Raw genomic sequence first — 17,583 nt, 5'->3', positions numbered from 1 at the left:
ATTTCCATGTGTAAAATTGTTTTACATGCAGAAATGCCCTCTAGGTGTTGCCATTGTGCAATGTCCCAGTCTTTCCTCCTTTTCCCACCCCTTGGCCTTCATAGCATCCCAAAGCCTGGGAGAAACAAGCTGGGATTGGACTTTAACCCAGAACTCCTTTTGAAAGTGCACAGCACCGGCATTGAGCCACTGCTAAATTGTATTTCTCAATGGTATTAAAGTGTGTTTCTTGTTGGTGGGACGACTTCTTAAAATTTTTACTATGTGAGAGAGCAACACTGGACAAAGGTGTAATGACTAGTGCAGAGAGAATAAAAGAAAGTCTGCAATTACCTAAGATTTTGTTTCCTAGAGTAGGGAGTTCTCAATCCAGTCCTCAGTACATGCCAGAGGGGTCAGGTTTTCCAGAAATCCCCAATGAATATGCATATGAGAGATTTGCATGCACTGCCTCCATTGTAAGTGAATCTATCTCATCCATATTCATTGTGAATCAGATTGACTAGGCCTTTTTCTAGGACTGAGTTGAGAATCACTGCTTTAGAGTATAGCACTGTTTAATAGTAGCATGCAACTACTGTAGAACAGCAATGTTAACGTGATATGTTTGATTACAAAAAACACAATGGAAGACAGGAAATGTGATAGAGGTCCAAATTCCAATGGTTGGCTAACTTTTGGAGTCAGACAAAACCTGATATAAATGTCCTGCCTGTTCATTAGCTAAATGTTGTCCATCAAAAAGATGCAGTGTTGGAGACATTCCCGGGGCATGGTTTCATTTTGTCTGACCCAATGCCTGATATTCAGCCTGGCAGTTCTTGGGTCGAATATCCAGATAAACTTAACAAGAGAAAGTACTGGACCTCATTGCTTGTTTGCCCTTAAAGTTTCCCAGCTAAAGTGGATGCAGTAGTTCTACTAGCATTCTCCACCGGAATCTGTCTCGGCCTAGTTGCCTTTTGTGGTGGGGGAAGGAAGGGGCTCCGTAGGCCTTCGCTCACAGCTGTGCTTTCCTCCGTAGCTGATCCTGGCCAAGGACTACAGGCTGTAGTCCCCATTAGAATGTGCTCCGTGTGCATCCCAGAACTGGTCAACAGATGTTCTCATTGGGCAATGGCTGATGCTCTGTCCCTTCAGGGGCTGTAATCAGCTGCTTCTGCAATCATGCCAGCCTGGTGACCTGGAGTTAGGTCTGAGTCTTTAAAGCCTCCTGCATGCCAAAGCAAAGTACTGTTGCCTGGCCATTGAGTGAACCTATGCTGTACAAGTTTAATGGAGAAAATATTGATTATTTCCTAACCTATGAAAAGGGGGTGCTCTGAGGATATCACAAAATTTCCCTAATTGTTCAGATTTGTATCCTTCATAGTGATGCTATTTTATCTATACTATGATAAATGTGCTTTAGAAAAATTATTCAGTTATCAATGGAATAAACTCACCAAGTCCAATAGCCTTCATATTATGATTTTGAGCAGGAAGAAATATATTTTGTACACAAGCACAGTAAAACCCTTTTGTAAATATATTTTCAACAAACCTAGGTATAAGGTTTACCTAAATAGTTAACCTTACAAAAATACATCTTAGCGCCAGAGCACTACAATGGTAATTATCAACGATGTGCTTAATATTTTATTAGCAAACAAGTAAGAAAAGAATTGCAGAGCAATTTGTATGAGTGTTTTATTTCTTAAGAAAAAAAAAAAAAGATTATTGTAGAACATCATAGAAGTTGGTCGGCCCCACACCACCCTTTGAGAGGTGGGGCCCACATTGCCATGATCGCCCTGCACCCCCCTTGCTCCATTGTCTGACATCACTTCCTGTTCCTTGAGAGCATCAGTGGGGCAGGGACAGGAGCTACTGTAGTCTTTGGACAGAGAGATCTAGGCTGAGCCAAGAGGTACTGGTCCCTCTTCCTCCTCCCGCTCCGCGGTCTCAGATGGGAACTCTTCTTCAGAATCTCGGGGGAAGTGCTGTGCCTGAATCACCCCAAGCCCTGTGGTCTCCTAATATCAGCTCTGCCTCCAGGACAGTCATAGTCCAGAAGAAATAAAAGCTTTTGTGACTGACATTCTTGGTTGCAATACACAAGAATTCCAATTTTACGAACTCATTTTGTTTGGGGAAGTCCTCTGATGCTGGTTGAGTTGAGAAACTCTGTTGGATGAAAAAGTTGAGTATTCTTTATATTTTTTTCCCATTCATTTGGGCTAGATCCATAGGGCCGGATTTTTAAACCTACACGCGCGGCCTACATTTGTGCGCACTACCCGGTGCGCACAAATGTACGCCCGATTTTATAACATGCGTGCACAGCCGGGCTTATGCAAAATAGGCTCGGCGTGCGTAACCCTTTTAAAATCCGCCCCATAAGTCTTATGGGGAAACATTTGTTTCTAGCTTTTGTATAGCTAAAATTATATTTAATTGTTGGATTGTTTTATTTGGTTTCTGACTTTTTAATGATTTATTGTATTTACTATATGATTTGTTTGACAATCTTTTCATCTTTGTACATTGCCTGGGGCAGAGGACAGACAAAATGTTTTAATAAATTATTGCTGTAGGTTGAATGATTTGGTAGATATATTGTAACGGATAGAAAGACAAGGTAAATGTATAAGCAAAATATATATAGATATATATAAATATATTTTGCTTATACATTTATATATCTATATCTATATATCTTTTTTTTTTTTTTTTTTTTTTTAATGAAAAGTAAGCACACAAAGGGGCTTGCACCCTGGTATGTGGCTGAAACATTTCAACATAAAATTGTCTTTAAAAATAATACAGTGCTAAAATAGTATCAGCACCTGGAAACCGGAAGCAATGCATGAAGTAATGACATTTCAATGCCAGCTGGATCTGCACCAAGCCACAAACGTTGTAGACAGTCCACCTGAGTGAATGAACACCAAATCCTCATTTCAACAGCAGGCAAGGCTTCTGCTGGCTTTTTTTATGGACCAAATCATCTAATCTGAACCACTGCATTCGAAGTGAGAGAACTGGACTTGTATTTTTTTATTTTATTTATTATTTTTTTTTATTAAGTGGCCAATTTTCAAAGCCTTTTATTCTGGTAAATAGTAATGTATGCCCCTAAATTGGCAATTTGAAAATTGCTGTTCCTCACTGCAACTAAACATATGTGCATTGTTGGGGAAGGAAATGTACAGGTGTAGATCATATTTTCAAATCTACACACATTTGCCATGAAAAAATAACCCATGCATAAAGTAGAGGCAATTGTCTGTGGGTACTTTGTACCCACTGCAAGTTTCAAAGCAAGGATAGGGTTACCTTTGCTTTAAAAATGAGTGCAAAGTCAACAGATAAAAAAGTACCCATGGACATTCTCTCAAAATACATAGCTTGCAAATTTTGTCCCCAGAAAGGCAGATGAAACTTTTTCCAAGCAGAAATAGAAATGCTACTACTGCTATCATCATTTCTAAAGCACCACTAGACATACATAGCGCTGTACAGATACATATAAGAGAGAGTCCCTGCTCTATTTGAGACAAGTATACATGACAAATACCCTGTGGGAAGTACATAGGGGCAGATTTTAAAATGTGCATGTGTGGCCTACATTTGTGTGTGCTACCTGGCGCGCACAAATGTATGCCTGATTTTATAATATGCGCACGCAGCCGTGTGCATGTTTTATAATCGGGGGTCGACATGCAAGGTGGTGCACCTTGCACGCGCCGAGCCCTCAAGTAGACCAGCTGGCTTTCCCCGTTCCCTCCACGGCCGTTCCGAAATCGGAGTGGCCTCAGAGGGAACTTTCCTTCCCCCCCACCTTCCCCTACCTGTCCCGCCCCCCAGTCTGAAACACCCCCCCCCCCCCCCCCCCCGCTACCTTTATTTCACAAGTTACACTTGCCGGCCGACTGCCAGCACATAATCCCCCGGCCCAGCGGCCTTACAGAGGCCTCTGGCCATGCCCCCGGACTGCCCATTTTTTCAAGCCCCGGGAGTTACACACGCGCTGCCGGGCCTTTTGAAAATAGGCCCCGGCGCACGTAATCCCTCCTGGTTTTACGCGCGTAGGGCTTTTAAAATCTGCCCCTTAGGATTTAAAAGCAGCTTCGGAAAGGTGAGTTTTTAGACTGGACTTGAATATTAGAACGAGAGTCTGACATATGGACTCAGGAAGTCTGCTGTGCTGTGTTTCTGGAACAAGGTGGAAAGCATGTAGTCGGGAGCCGGCGGTGGAGGAGAAGGGCACAGATAAGAGCGACCTGCCCGATGAGCGGAATTCAGGAGGAGGGATGTAGGGAGAGAGAGAGAGGTCAGGTAAAGAGGAGCTGCAATGTGAATGCAGTTATAGGCAAGTAAACTTGAAAGATATGTGGTGAACCCAGGGCATCTCTGTTCCACCTCCTATTCTGGAAAGTGCAGCTGCTCCATCTCTCCAGAAAGGGAGGGGAGGGGTTGCTAAGAGCGGGGAGAAGGGAATTGTAATGCCTTGCTTAAGCTTCTGCATTCTCCATGCCAGCCTGTGCAACTGGGCCGCAACTCGAGCAGTGGGTGTCACTCCAGGATGCCAGATGGAGACAGCGCTGTTCATGTGACTCTGTTCTCAGACCAGTCTTTGCCAGAGGGTGCATTGTGGGTATCGCTGTGTTTCCAGCCTATATTTAACTTATGGTGTCGGGAACGCTATTGCTTTGGCTTCATTTGCTGTACTTTGAATTTGCTGTTCTGGCGTGTCTTCATGTGTACGTATCTGACTCTGATCTAGGGAAAATGCTTTGCAAAGTAATGCCACATAGTAAGTGATAAATCTGACATAAGGAATTATTTTAAATCAGTAAATTAGGTTTGCAAACCATCGATGGGAGGCAGGTGGCAGGGTTCAAGTACTTCTCAAGGAGGTTGGCTAGTTAGCCTTTCTTCTCGGAAACAGGAGAATCCTCCATGTAAACTTTGATAGTAGGGGAATGACTTTCAGAAGTCTGTCTTAGTTTCATTTGTCTTTATAATAATTGTGATTCATTCTATTGCAATTTCATTTAATAACTACAGTAGTAACAATGCTGCATACGCTGATGAATGCAAAACGTAAATAGTTGTGATGGTGGAAATATTCACCACAAGCACAGTAATATTTATGGCAGCAATCTTCTAATGTAGCAATGCTCAAACTTTAGCTCGTGACCCGGTACTGGGTCCATGGGACGCACACGCGTTCCTGCTGCTCGGGGGTGGGGGGGGGAGGCACCAGCACAGCACGTGCTGCCATTCTGCTGCCGGCTCTGGTCTTCGTGCCAGACTCTGGGTGTCTGAGCTGTGTAGTCCTTGGTACTCCCCTGCTGTTCCCACACCGAATGGTGAGAAATGCGGGAGCAGAGACTCCAAATGGCGCCAGCCAGAAGCCAGCGTGAGTATCACAATGGCAGACGAGTTATTGGAAGGAGGGAGAGAGAGGGAGCAGTAGGGGTTGGGGTGGTAATAAATGTGGCAAGGGGCGGTGGGGAAGGGAGGGCGTGGGGGGGGGGAGGGCTAGGGAAGGAAAGGTATAAGAAATGGGGCCTGGGGAAAGGGAGAGGATTTATTTTTCTATCCACTGGGTCACGAAGAAAGTTTAAAAAACACTGTTCTAATGTACTTTTTGCTGCATCAATATCATCCTAATGATAAAAAAAAAATGTAATGCACCAGCAAATGTTTTGTGTGTATGATGTGACCATTTCCTTCTGCTCCTTTAGGCTTCCAGCTCAGTTGGAACTGAGACTGGGCTACAGCTCCCCAAGCCTTCACACTCACAGCTGGCTGGAGATTTTCTGCTTATTTTATGTTCCGATCCATGTTATTTTAGTCCGGTCACTGCAGCCAGAGTCCTAGGCTGGGGGCAGTGGCGTAGGGAGGTGGGGGGCCAAGGCCCATGGGCGCCAGGCTGTAAGGGGCACCCAGCGGCAGGGGATCCCATCCTGCCCGGACAAGAGAAGGGCAGGATGGGATGGGCTCTCCCGGCAGCCCACAGCTGCCGGGAGAGCCCATCCCACCTGGTGGCAGAAGTGGAGGCCTGTGGCCGCCAGGGGAGCATATCCTGTCCAGCGGCAGAAGAGGAAGAGGCCCATTGCTGTTAGGGGAACCAATCCCACTCAGCGGCAGAAGAGGAGGTGGCCCGCGGCCGCCTAGAGTGCCACAGGTGTGGGGGCGGTGATAGTATGGTCTCTCCTTCTCCTTCCATGCAGGCCAGAAGAGGATACAGCGAGTATGAGCGGGTGCGAAGAAGGAGAGGCCATGCTGTCGCGGCCAGAGGAAAGAACAGAGTGTCTTCCACGCACTGCTCTTCCCCCCCCCCCCCCCCCCAACACACACACACACACACAAGAAACAGTGCGGCATCAGCCCCCCTCATGGTCTCAAGAAGTGGAGGCTTCTTGCTGGACTGCTTCTGATGGGGAGGGGAGGGACTAAGCATAATTGTGTGTGTGCAAGAGCATGTCTGTCTCTTAGGCCAATTCAATATCGGCCTGCGTAAAATGAGCGCTCATGCTTGAGCATCCGCTCTCCTAATGCGCACCGATCCACCTCTGCCGGGCACCTGATTTAATATTTAAATTAACTGCTGCGGTAAAAGTGAGGCACTAGGAGAAATTGGGCATCCCTAGTGCCTCCTTGCCATTGGGCGCCCAGAAAAGGTGGCCAGGGGTGGATTGGCCTATTGGGGAATCGGGCTTCCTCCAGTGGGCCGGTCACTCCCATCACACTTTTTTATTTTTTTAATAAAGATTCTCCCAAAGAAAATGAGATTGGCTGCTGCAGCCTGAAGAAAAAATTGTGGCATAGCTGATGAAGCCGCACTAAGTCAGAGCTCATTCTGCTGTGCCTGAAGAGGATCTGTGAGCCGAGGCACAGCCCATCCTGCCGCAGTGTGAAGAGAGATCTGCGTGCAGGACTGGTGAAAGCTCTAGGCAGATCCCTAGGGCGTCACCAGTCTGGGGGCGGCAACATGACTTCTCCTTCATGCCCACGTGGCCCAGAAGAGGAAGTGGTGGGTCCGTGCCGGCGGGAAGAAGAAGAGGCCATGCAGGAAAAAGAAGAGTGCATCCCCGGGCTGTCGCAGGAAGAGGCATCAAGCGCCGGAGGAAAAGCAACAGCACCACCTCCCCTCTCTCTCACCCCCGCCCCCCTCCCCACAGGAAACAAAGCAGCATCAGCTCCCGCGGCCTCAAGGAAAATGAAGAGCTCCTCTAGGGGCCGTAGGGGCTGAAAAAGGAGGCTGCCGCTGTACTACTGGGGAGGGGGGAGGAAGTGAATGAGAGAGCATATGTGTGTGTGTATATGTGAGAGCATGTGTTTGTGCATGTGTGCGTGTGAGAGCATTTCTGAGAGCATGTGTGCGTGTGAGAGCATTTCTGAGAGCATGTGTGTGTGTGAGAGCATGTTTGTGCATGTGACAGCATGTCTGAGGCAGCATGTGTGTCTGGTGAATAAAACGGAAAATGTCATAATGCCTCTGTATCGCTCCATGGTGAGACCATATCTTGAATACTGTGTACAATTCTGGTCGCCGCATCTCAAAAAAGGTATAATTGCGATGGAGAAGGTACAGAGAAGGGCTACCAAAATGATAAGGGGAATGGAACAGCTCCCCTCTGAAGAAAGACTAAAGAGGTTAGGACTTTTCAGCTTGGAGAAGAGACAGCCGAGGGGGGATATGATAGAGGTGTTTAAAATCATGAGAGGTCTAGAACGGGTAGATGTGAATCTGTTATTTACTCTTTCGGATAATAGACTAGGGGGAACTCCATGAAGTTAGCATGGGGCACATTTAAAACTAATCAGAGAAAGTTATTTTTTACTCAACGCACAATTAAACTCTGGAATTTGTTGCCAGAGGAGGTGGTTAGTGCAGTTAGTATAGCTGTGTTTAAAAAATAATTGGATAAGTTCTTGGAGGAGAAGTCCTTTACCTGCTATTAAGTTCACTTAGAGAATAGCCACTGCCATTAGCAATGGTAACATGGAATAGACTTAGTTTTTGGGTACTTGCCAGGTTCTTATGGCCTGGATTGGCCACTGTTGGAAACAGGATGCTGGGCTTGATGGACCCTTGGTCTGACCCAGTACAGCATGTTCTTATGTGTGTGTGAGAGCATGTGTTTGTGCATGTGTGTGGGTGAGAGCATGTCTGAGACAGCATGTGTGTCTGAGTGTGTATGTGAGTGCATGTGAGAGCATGTCTGACAACATGTGTGTGTGTGTGTGTCTGTGAGAGTGTGTGAGAGCATGTTTGTGCATTGTGCATGTGAGAGCATGTCTGAGACAGCATGTATGTGTGTCTGTGAGAGTGTTTCTGTGTGTGAGCATGTTCTATGATTGAGCATATGTGTATATATGAGAGAGAGAAATTGTGAGGATCAACCTCTCACCTCTCCCCTGCTGATCCATGACCATCGCAAGGCGTCTGGAAATCAAAAGATTCCAAGTATGAACAACCCGGGATTTTTTTTATCCTTTTTAAGTTTTAGGTATTAGATAGTGTTTGAAATATTTTATTGGCCTTTGAAAAATGTATATGAGTTTTCAATTATTAGATGTTATTCTGTCAGCTGTTTTGAAATATTCTTTTTATTAGTATGGTTTTACTTCTATTGATGATTTATATTTACTGATTTTGATGTTTTCTGAAGAATTGTAATATTTCTATTTTTCCATTGTTGCAATGCATAACAGTCTGGCCTATTGCGCTTAACAGTTCAGTTTTTGTCTGCACATTTGATTTAATACTTCATGGCTACTTTATTCTGCATTTTTGTGAGGGTTTATTTGTATTTTGCATGTGTGACTGAGTTGATGTATTATGCTAATGTGTAAGTTCTGTGTAGGGCCCTATAGCAGCTTGGCTTTTACTGTTTTCCTAATAGTGGGTGTATTGGCCTTGGTCTGGTGTAATAATTGCAGTGTTGCCTTTTCATAAGTAGGATTGTTAGTGTTTGAGTGCTGGCAGTTATTGGAGTTTTGATATGGGAGATTTACTATATTGAAAATGTAATTCAGTTTACATGTGGCTTTCTGAGGGCCAAGCTCATACCCAACACATACTACGATAGACCTAATACCAATGCCAAGGCTCTTTTTTTACTTTTTTGCAGGGTTGGAGATATCATGTTGTGATATTTTAACCTCACAAGACTGCAGTTAAATGACCTTGTTCATGTAAATCTATTATTATAAATGCACAATTTTTATTTGTGTGTGGAGAGGGTGTGAATGGAGGGGGGGAGGAGGCTGTACGTTTTTTGCCTAGGATGCCTAATACCCTTGCACTTATTATATTGTAATTCAGTTTACTTAAAGCTTTCTGAAGGCCAACATGCTTTACAATAGTCTAATACCAAATAAATGCAGTTGTCATTTTTGCAAAGTTTTCTGATTGGTACCATAGCAGTGTATGTAAATAATATACATGTTGTATGTGATATTATTACCATAGAACACTGAAGGTTCTTTCATGTAAAATCTATTACTATAAATGCATATTTTTAAAATATTTGTGGGAAGGGTGGGGATAGGCTGTAAGGCTCACTTAAGACACCCAATACCCTTACACCAGATCTGGCTCCACAAGGAAAAGTAGGATTCCATCTGGAACTGTGCTGCTTTGGGTTAGTGGCTCTCCCCACTCTTGGCCAGGGCTTAATTTTCTCTTTTTATAAGCCCAGGGAATATTATGGGTCACTTCTGGTCCCCTCCTCCCCTGGAGTCGGTAGGCAGAGCAGAGCCTAGGGAACCATAAAAGCAAGAGCCTGTATAGCCTTGCAATCAATGGGAATGCACTAGAGGTAGTGGGAGGGTTGCAGAGAAGTGGAGGGAAGCTACAGACACAGGCCATTAGCCGCTGTCCCAGGGAAACGCATGCCAGCAGCCAGCTAGGTAGGGGTTAGGGGTCAGGGTGGAGAGGGGAAAGGGAAGGAAGGTTAAGCAGGGTAGGGAACTGCAGGAGGCCCAATCGTGTCGCCACACGTAATTTACTAAAATTCACCCCCCTCAAGTGCACGAATTTTAAAATCTGGTGCGCATGTGCCTGCGTGCGGCCAATGGATTTTATAATATGCACGCGCTGTGCGTGCCCATGTTATAAAATCTGCATGTGTCTTTTAAAATCTACCCTATAAGATTGCTGGAGGGAGCTGGGCTTCTTTTGATGGGCGCGGGACTGAATGATACGGGGGGGGCAGCACAATAATTGTTAGCACAGGAAGGCAAGAAGCTATCGCCAGCCCTGGCCACAACTGGAGTAGCACAGCCACATAGAAATAATGGAGAAGGCAGGCATAGTCAATCAGTCAATTGTGAGTCATACTGAACACTTCAGTTTACAGATGACATGAGGCTAATGGTGAAATTAGTTTTGTTAAATTATTACAGCTTTGGGTTAAGAAATGAATCTGTTTGAATCCCCTCCCCCACCTCTCCTAAATGTCCTGGAGAGAATGTCATCCTAGTACCCATTATCCTTACTACAGCCCTAGTCATCAACTCTTTAAAAAAAAATAAAAATGCTTTGAACTTCAAAATTGGTCAAGGGTTCCCCCCATACTTACCTATTTTCCAAAAGGTTCAGAATATTTCTTTTGACTTTTTTGTACTGTCAAAAGATTTGCAAGGCTAATATCAAATTCGTTTGCAGAAGTTTTTCACCATTTATCTGATATTACAAAGTCCACAGCTGAGAAACGGTGCCATCCGTAGAGTTGATCCTTGTAACTCATTGATTAAAAATGTGCTGCATAATGATGCAGATTCGTAATAATTTATTTCAATAGTTATATAATGCCTTAAAGTAGGACACAGTAGATAAAATTGCATGTCCTCCCCCTCCTCCTGCCCCGCAAAAAAACAAACAAACCCAAAAACAAAACAAATAAAACTTTACAGTCCAAAGTATCTCTGCTATTGGTGACCCTGCATCATTAATAAAATATACATTCTGCAATAAGCTAGAAGTTTTTGGTTTGTTTTTTTCCATCTACCGTGCTAGGGACAGGTGTAATTTTTATCAGCAAGGATTACCTCCCTATTCCTCTGGATTAACTGTAGACAGCACTATCGGTTTTAAAGACCTCCTGCACTGCCCTCTGTATTCTGGGGCAGAGCGCACTCCTGGACTGGAAGGCTTCGCTGGTCTTTCCGTAGTCCCAGGGCAAGTGAGCTGGGTCACGTGACTGCCACCGCTTCCTCCCGGTGACGTCATTGCTTCTGCAACCTTGCCGGAGAAGAAAGGATGCTGGGCTAGCAGGTCCCTGGCGCTGGGCTGAAGGATGTTGCACTGCAGGTAAGGGGCTCGAACTCTACACAATCTTGTCGGATCGGTAAAAACCGGGGGTGCAAATGGCGAGGCGGCAAGGACGCAGGTGCTTAGCGCCTCTCCCTAAGACTGTGCACATTTTTTCCCGGCTGACATCTCCAGCCAAAAGGCTGTCAGCTGGATCTGAAAGCCGGCGGAGGCCTGCTGTCCCTATGCTCTTATAAAGGCTCTTTTGTATATCGGGTGTCACACTGCATAACATTTAGAAGGGAGAGGCACAGTCAACAAAAGCCTTATTTCCCTATGATCAGAACCCGCTCCCCCATCTTTTTTGGTACACATATCGAATCTCTTATAAGCAAAGAGAACGAGTTCAGTATTTTGAGCATTTGAGAATAAGCAAGTAAAAGATGGCAAATGTGCCTGCTTCCTTGTTGGAGATATATCTGATCACATTTTGCAAGTGTTGAAATGAAATGATTTCCTCCTCCACAGTCAGCATTGAAGATCATACTTCAATCATAGGATGCTGGCAAGCAAACAAGATTTTGCAATCTATGCCTTTCATTGCAGTTCATACACATATGTAATAAATTTATGATGGTAACAGATTTGGGTTCCAGATTTTTATTTTTTTTATCGTTTAGAGGCAGGTTTGCAGGGTATGCATGATAAATCTGCAAATGTTAGGTTTACCATATATGCAAACTAATCTCATGCATATTCATTATGAATAGGATGAAACCCAGCTGGCTATGGGGGTCCCCTGAAAAAGTTTGCTAAACCCTGCTCTTACAGGGTAGAAATCCAAAAATGTAAATTCTATTGATAGCATCTTAAAAAAAGGAACAAAAAAATGGTTTAGGAATCCAAAATGTTAAGTATTGTCTTAAGTATCTTTTGCTTAGTTTTATGTACTATTTATCCCAATAAAAGCACAATTATGTTCAAGGATATCATGGTTCTGTTGATTTTATTTATATTCTGTTACGCGTGCCGCCCACGGCAGCCCTGCGGCGCGGCCCTCTCACTTTCTCAGATGGATTCCAGGGCCTGACTCCTCCGACCTTGGGTTCCCTCCAGTGCCTCCGGTCCTGCCTTGCTACTCAGTGTTGCCAGCCAAGATGTCCCTGCTTGTCGGGCCTCTCCGCGTGGCCCGCGGAGAGACGCCACCATCAGCGTTGCGCCCCCTCCTAGCTGGGCGCATCTCTAGTTCTTTTTTTTTTTTTTTAATTATCTCTTTATGAAGTTTTTTCAATGATAGAATTGAAAAGAAAACAGTAAAATGGTATCATAGTAATACATAATAATCCCTATTATACTTCATAGGAAACTTATAAAGTACCATCTTTACATCCCATAGCCCTCAATACGATGCTGGAGAGCCACCCTTTGAGATGACTAAATAAAGGAAATAAATAACAATAACTACTAAGTTACAGAAAGCTCTAGATAGGAATTGTAAAATGTAACTGAACAGTATATCCTTTATGAGGGTACTCATGCTCTGGGATCGGGCTATTCTGTGATCTAACGATCACTCTATCATTTATAAACTTTTGCAGCTGAAATGGTTGAAAGAACGTATAACTTAACTCTTTAAATTTAACAAGGTACTTGCAAGGGAATCTGAGAAAAAACTGCCCTCCCAACTGTAGTTCTTTTAAAGGGCTCGCGGCGGGAGCCTAGCTGCGGACCCGTATGCTGACGTCAGACTCAGCGTATAAAGGCTCAGGCCTCGTTCAGCAGCGTTGCCTTTGCAACAGGTCTCCTCGTACTCCGGGTACTCGTTGCTGATCTCCGAATTATGTCTTCGTGGTGTTCCTGTTTCCTGTGATTCCCGGTTCCTGTTCTACTTGTTCCTGTTTGTCTATGTGTTGGACTTGATTCTTGGATTTGACCTCTGCTATGCCTGACTACTCTTCAGCTTCTCTCCAGCCCCGGACCTCCGCTACGCCCGACTATTCTTCAGTTTCTCTGCAGCCCCGGACCTCTGCCATGCCTGATCACGCCTGCCTTCTCCATGTTCTGACCATTGCCTTGATTGACTACGCCTGCCTTCTCCGTGCCCTGACCATTGCTTTGAATAACTATGCTACAGACTCTCCTGTGTCCAGAGTCTATGCCGCTTGCCACAACGTCTACTTGCCGCCGGCTCTGTTCCTAGCCTATCAGTGACCCCTCTCCTAGCCTATTCTCTGGACGCGGACTTTCAAGGCTTAGTCCCTTTGCTTGGGCGCCACCAGCTACCTATTGTTCCATTGACGCCCAAGTTCCTGTACCGAATCCTGACCAGGATAGGACTACGCCATCTACCGGCTGCTGTCTCTGGGCTGAACTACCTTCCATCCTTAGTTAACACTGAGGCCCACAAGTCCTGCCGGCCCCGGCACCCAAGGGCTCAACCCGAGGGGAACGGGAGCTGCTATAGCTGAAGCTCCAGTGGCCTCCAGCTTCAGCTCACTCCACCTGCTGATGGTGGGAACCCATAGGGCTCTGCCTACGGGTTGCGTCAACCCCACCTCAGCCCAAGGGTTCACCTCAGATGCAACGTATTCCACTCTTTGGCACTTCAAAGCAGATTAAATGCAGTGTCAGGAATGGTCTTCTGCGCTAATTTTGTAATGGAGGAAGAAAATCTTTGCTGAATGATCAGGGAGAGGAGACAGAGCAGACTACTGGTATTATATTTTACTGTTTTATGATTTATGTATTTTATTTTTTGTCTTATGTATGTTTTTACTGTAATCCGTATTGAACAATAAGGAAATTGTGGAATATAACATGGCTTAAGTATGTAAGGAGGCTTTCTCTGACCCTGGCAATGGTGTGGTCTTCCCTTTCCAAATCCCCTCTCACTTTTCTCTACATGTGTATGCAACAAACATAGCTCCTATTAAAAGAAGCAGAACCAACTGGAATCCTCAAAAGAGCAACTTCTTTTTCTTAGCGTTTCTTTTTTCTATCCTGATGCATGTTCTCTTTTTTGTTTTAAGGTGAGGATTGTTATTATTGGTTATACCCTCCCTTGATGATGAATCTCTTTTTCTTGGAGACCACTTTTGGCTGTTTGCACTGCCTTAGTGGAGAGTCTCGACTCGGGAATCTCCTTTCTGGTTTCCTTTACAGAATGTCCTTAATAAATACACTTGAGATAGATCTGCATACACTGGCTCTATCTCATGTACATTCCTTTTGGATAGCCTGAAATCCAGACTAGGTAAGGTGAACCTGGGGGGTAGATGGAGAGCTGCTGCACAGGGCTCTGATGAAAGTCAGCACAGTAGCACCCTGATTTATTTATATTCATAACGGTGAGTGTGGCCAACTATTAGGAATTTTCAAAAACTCTGAACACTAATATCTTCTCAGGAATTAAATAAAATCTAGAAGAGAGATTTTCCGAAGATAGCTGAGTGGTTCATTGGCTTTCATGCTGAAGATCTCAGGTTTGATCCTCAAGCTTGGTCTTCTACCTTCTGGGTCAGCTGGAGATGCTGTGGGGGAAGCATTTACAACTCCTCAGGGAGAGAGGGGGGGGGGGGTGAGGAGTCATGGGCATTGGTCCAATCCAATTTATTTATATTCTGCCTTTCAAACACTTCAAAGTGGGTTACATTCAGGACCCCTGATTGCAGGGTTCCAGAAGGAACACTGGTGTCTGGCTGAGAACAGTCATTGTAGTGACCAGACTAGGTACATTTGTGAGTGGGGGAATATCAAATGGAAGAAAATAAATCCCGGACTAGTTGTGAATACCAGAATCCCAACATTGATTCCGGTTAAGCTAAAGACCCAAAGGAACAGGAGAACTGTTGGTCAATAAAAATGGATCTTCTAGAGTTTACTTTGCTGTCACCAGAATTACCGTATGTGAACCAGATAGATATTTGCATGCACTGGAGACTGCATGCAAATCTCTTATTCATATTCATTATGGATATCCTGAAAACCATATTTGCAGCTCTTCAGGAGTGGAGTTGGCCATCCCTGAGCTCAACAGTGTTTCCTGCCTAAATGATTTGAACCTGCATATTGTGCCAATATGGCATTGTGTTTGCAGATTCAGTTAAACAGGAATGTTTAACTGAATCTGCAACTGGACCTCAAGAATGAATATGAATGAGATAGATTTGCATACAGTGAAAGCAGTGCATGCATATGTTATCATACGCAAATTCATTGGGTATATCCTGAAAACCAGACCTGTTTGTAGCCCTTGATCGGATTTGGCCACCCCTGCAGTTGAAAGTTAACGATGAGTCATTCGGCAAGCCACACCATTTGGTTCCAGGGTACCAACCTTCTTCTTTAACATCAGGAATTCAGCAATTTCACAACAAGAATAGAAGTACTCCCATTTCTTGGCGAGACTGAGCCTGTGCCTATGGCACAGAATCAACCCTCGGAGCAAGGGAAGAGGTGTTAAGGAATTATGCCACCAAGTCTGCTTATGTCAAAAGCTCAGCTCAAAAGCAGAGAAGTGGTCATGCAATGTCAGCTTTCTGCAGCCTACTGAACTGCTTACCAGCCGCCTTGATGTCATATGACGGAAAACATACTGACCAAGCATAGGCAACAGCTCTCTGGGTGCTTAAGCACCCTCAATATGAGATCTGCCTACTATGTCTCCTCTTCAGTCTATCCCAGTGGTAGGCATCTCCGGTCCTTGAGTGTCGCAGGCTGGTCAGGCTTTCAGGATATCCACACTGAATATTCATGAGATGTATGTGTATGCACTGCCTCCATTGCATGCGAATGAATCCTATTCATATTCATTGTGGACATCCTGAAAACCCGATTTGTGTGCACCTCTCGAGGCCCAGAGTTGGTATCCCTAATCTATCCCTTCAGCCACAGGCCCAGAAGATTGAAAACTGATACTGGAGGTGCTCAAGCACCCACAGAGCTGGATGATCATCTGGGATCCAGTGATAACCGCATGGTGTGGTTCAGTATTAGGGTGCAAGAGATGACTACCAAAATGATAAGGGGAATGGAACAACTCCCCTATGAGGAAAGACTAAAGAGATTAGGACTTTTCAGCTTGGAGAAGAGACGACTGAGGGGGGATATGATAGAGGTGTTTAAAATCATGAGAGGTCTAGAACGGGTAGATGTGAATCGGTTATTTACTCTTTCAGATAGTAGAAGGACTAGGGGACACTCCATGAAGTTAGCATGGGGCACATTTAAAACTAATCGGAGAAAGTTCTTTTTTACTCAACGCACAATTAAACTCTGGAATTTGTTGCCAGAGAATGTGGTTCGTGCAGGTAGTATAGCTGTGTTTAAAAAAGGATTGGATAAGTTCTTGGAGGAGAAGTCCATTACCTGCTATTAGGTTCACTTAGAGAATAGCCACTGCCATTAGCAATGGTTACATGGAATAGACTTAGTTTTTGGGTACTTGCCAGGTTCTTATGGCCTGGATTGGCCACTGTTGGAAACAGGATGCTGGGCTTGATGGACCCTTGGTCTGACCCAGTATGGCATTTTCTTATGTTCTTATGTTCTTATTCTAAGGCGAGGGTCCCAGACTTCAAAAAAACTTAACTTTCTTAAAATGGGGAGTAACTCAAGGAGTCATTAGCTGGATGGGGAAATCTAAGAGAAATAGAAGGGCAGTGGGCAGAGCTCAAAGGAGGGCCACTAATCTTTTTGTTAGGAAAGTAAATAAAGGAAAGAGGAAAAAGAGGCCACCGTAATTTTCTAAAGAAGTAGCTGAAAAGGTAAGGGAGAAAAGGTTAGAGTTCATAAACTACAAGAGATTGAAGAAAGGGGAAAGCAGACAACATCTGAAAAAATGAAGAGAAGCTGGGAAAGTAGTGAAGAATGCAAAATTCAAATAGAATTAAAAATAGCAAATACGGTAAAACGGGGACAAGACCTTTTTTTATATACATTAGTGATAGAAGGAAGGGCAAAAGTGGCATTGTGAGACTCAAAGGTCAAAGGGGAGGTTAAGACATCAGTTAGGGAATGGGTTAGACTCTGTGAACCACCTAAGGAGCTAGAGGCATGGGGTCAACAGTTTCAATTAAACCCTAGTGACAATGAAAGGGCCCAGATAAAGGTCTGTGATTCAAATTCAAAACAAGATTGTGGGGCAGACTCGATGGACCATCTGGCCTTTTTCTGCCATCAATTCTATGTTTCTGTGTAGAGGCTGATGAGGAAAAAGCAAAATTTCTTAACACATATTTCTGTACGGTGTTCACTATGGAGCAGGATCACATAAATCAAACACAAGTTAAATTGGCAGTGAGGTAAACCTCAATTGATTTTTGAAAAGT

General features: G+C 44.4%; 1 protein-coding gene across 2 annotated transcripts in view; it reads left to right on the top strand.

Moving 5' to 3' along the window:
* Positions 1-4,668: 4,668 nt before the first annotated feature.
* CLCN4 (chloride voltage-gated channel 4) overlaps positions 4,669-17,583 on the top strand; it is a 107,561-nt gene continuing 94,646 nt past the window's right edge. The window contains exon 1 of one of the 2 annotated variants that reach the window (XM_029604357.1): positions 4,669-4,745. In XM_029604357.1, the coding sequence (XP_029460217.1) occupies positions 4,672-4,745 (74 nt within the window). In that variant the 5' untranslated portion in view covers positions 4,669-4,671. Of the gene's footprint in view, positions 4,746-11,244; positions 11,315-17,583 lie in introns of those variants that run through there. The other variant, XM_029604358.1, reaches the window with a different exon arrangement.

The sequence above is a fragment of the Rhinatrema bivittatum genome, chromosome 5 (genome assembly GCF_901001135.1).
Source record: "Rhinatrema bivittatum chromosome 5, aRhiBiv1.1, whole genome shotgun sequence".
Classification (NCBI taxonomy): Eukaryota; Metazoa; Chordata; class Amphibia; order Gymnophiona; family Rhinatrematidae; genus Rhinatrema; species Rhinatrema bivittatum.
The sequence above is the reverse complement of the archived record's forward strand: the minus strand, read 5'-3'. Positions and strand labels throughout refer to the sequence as shown.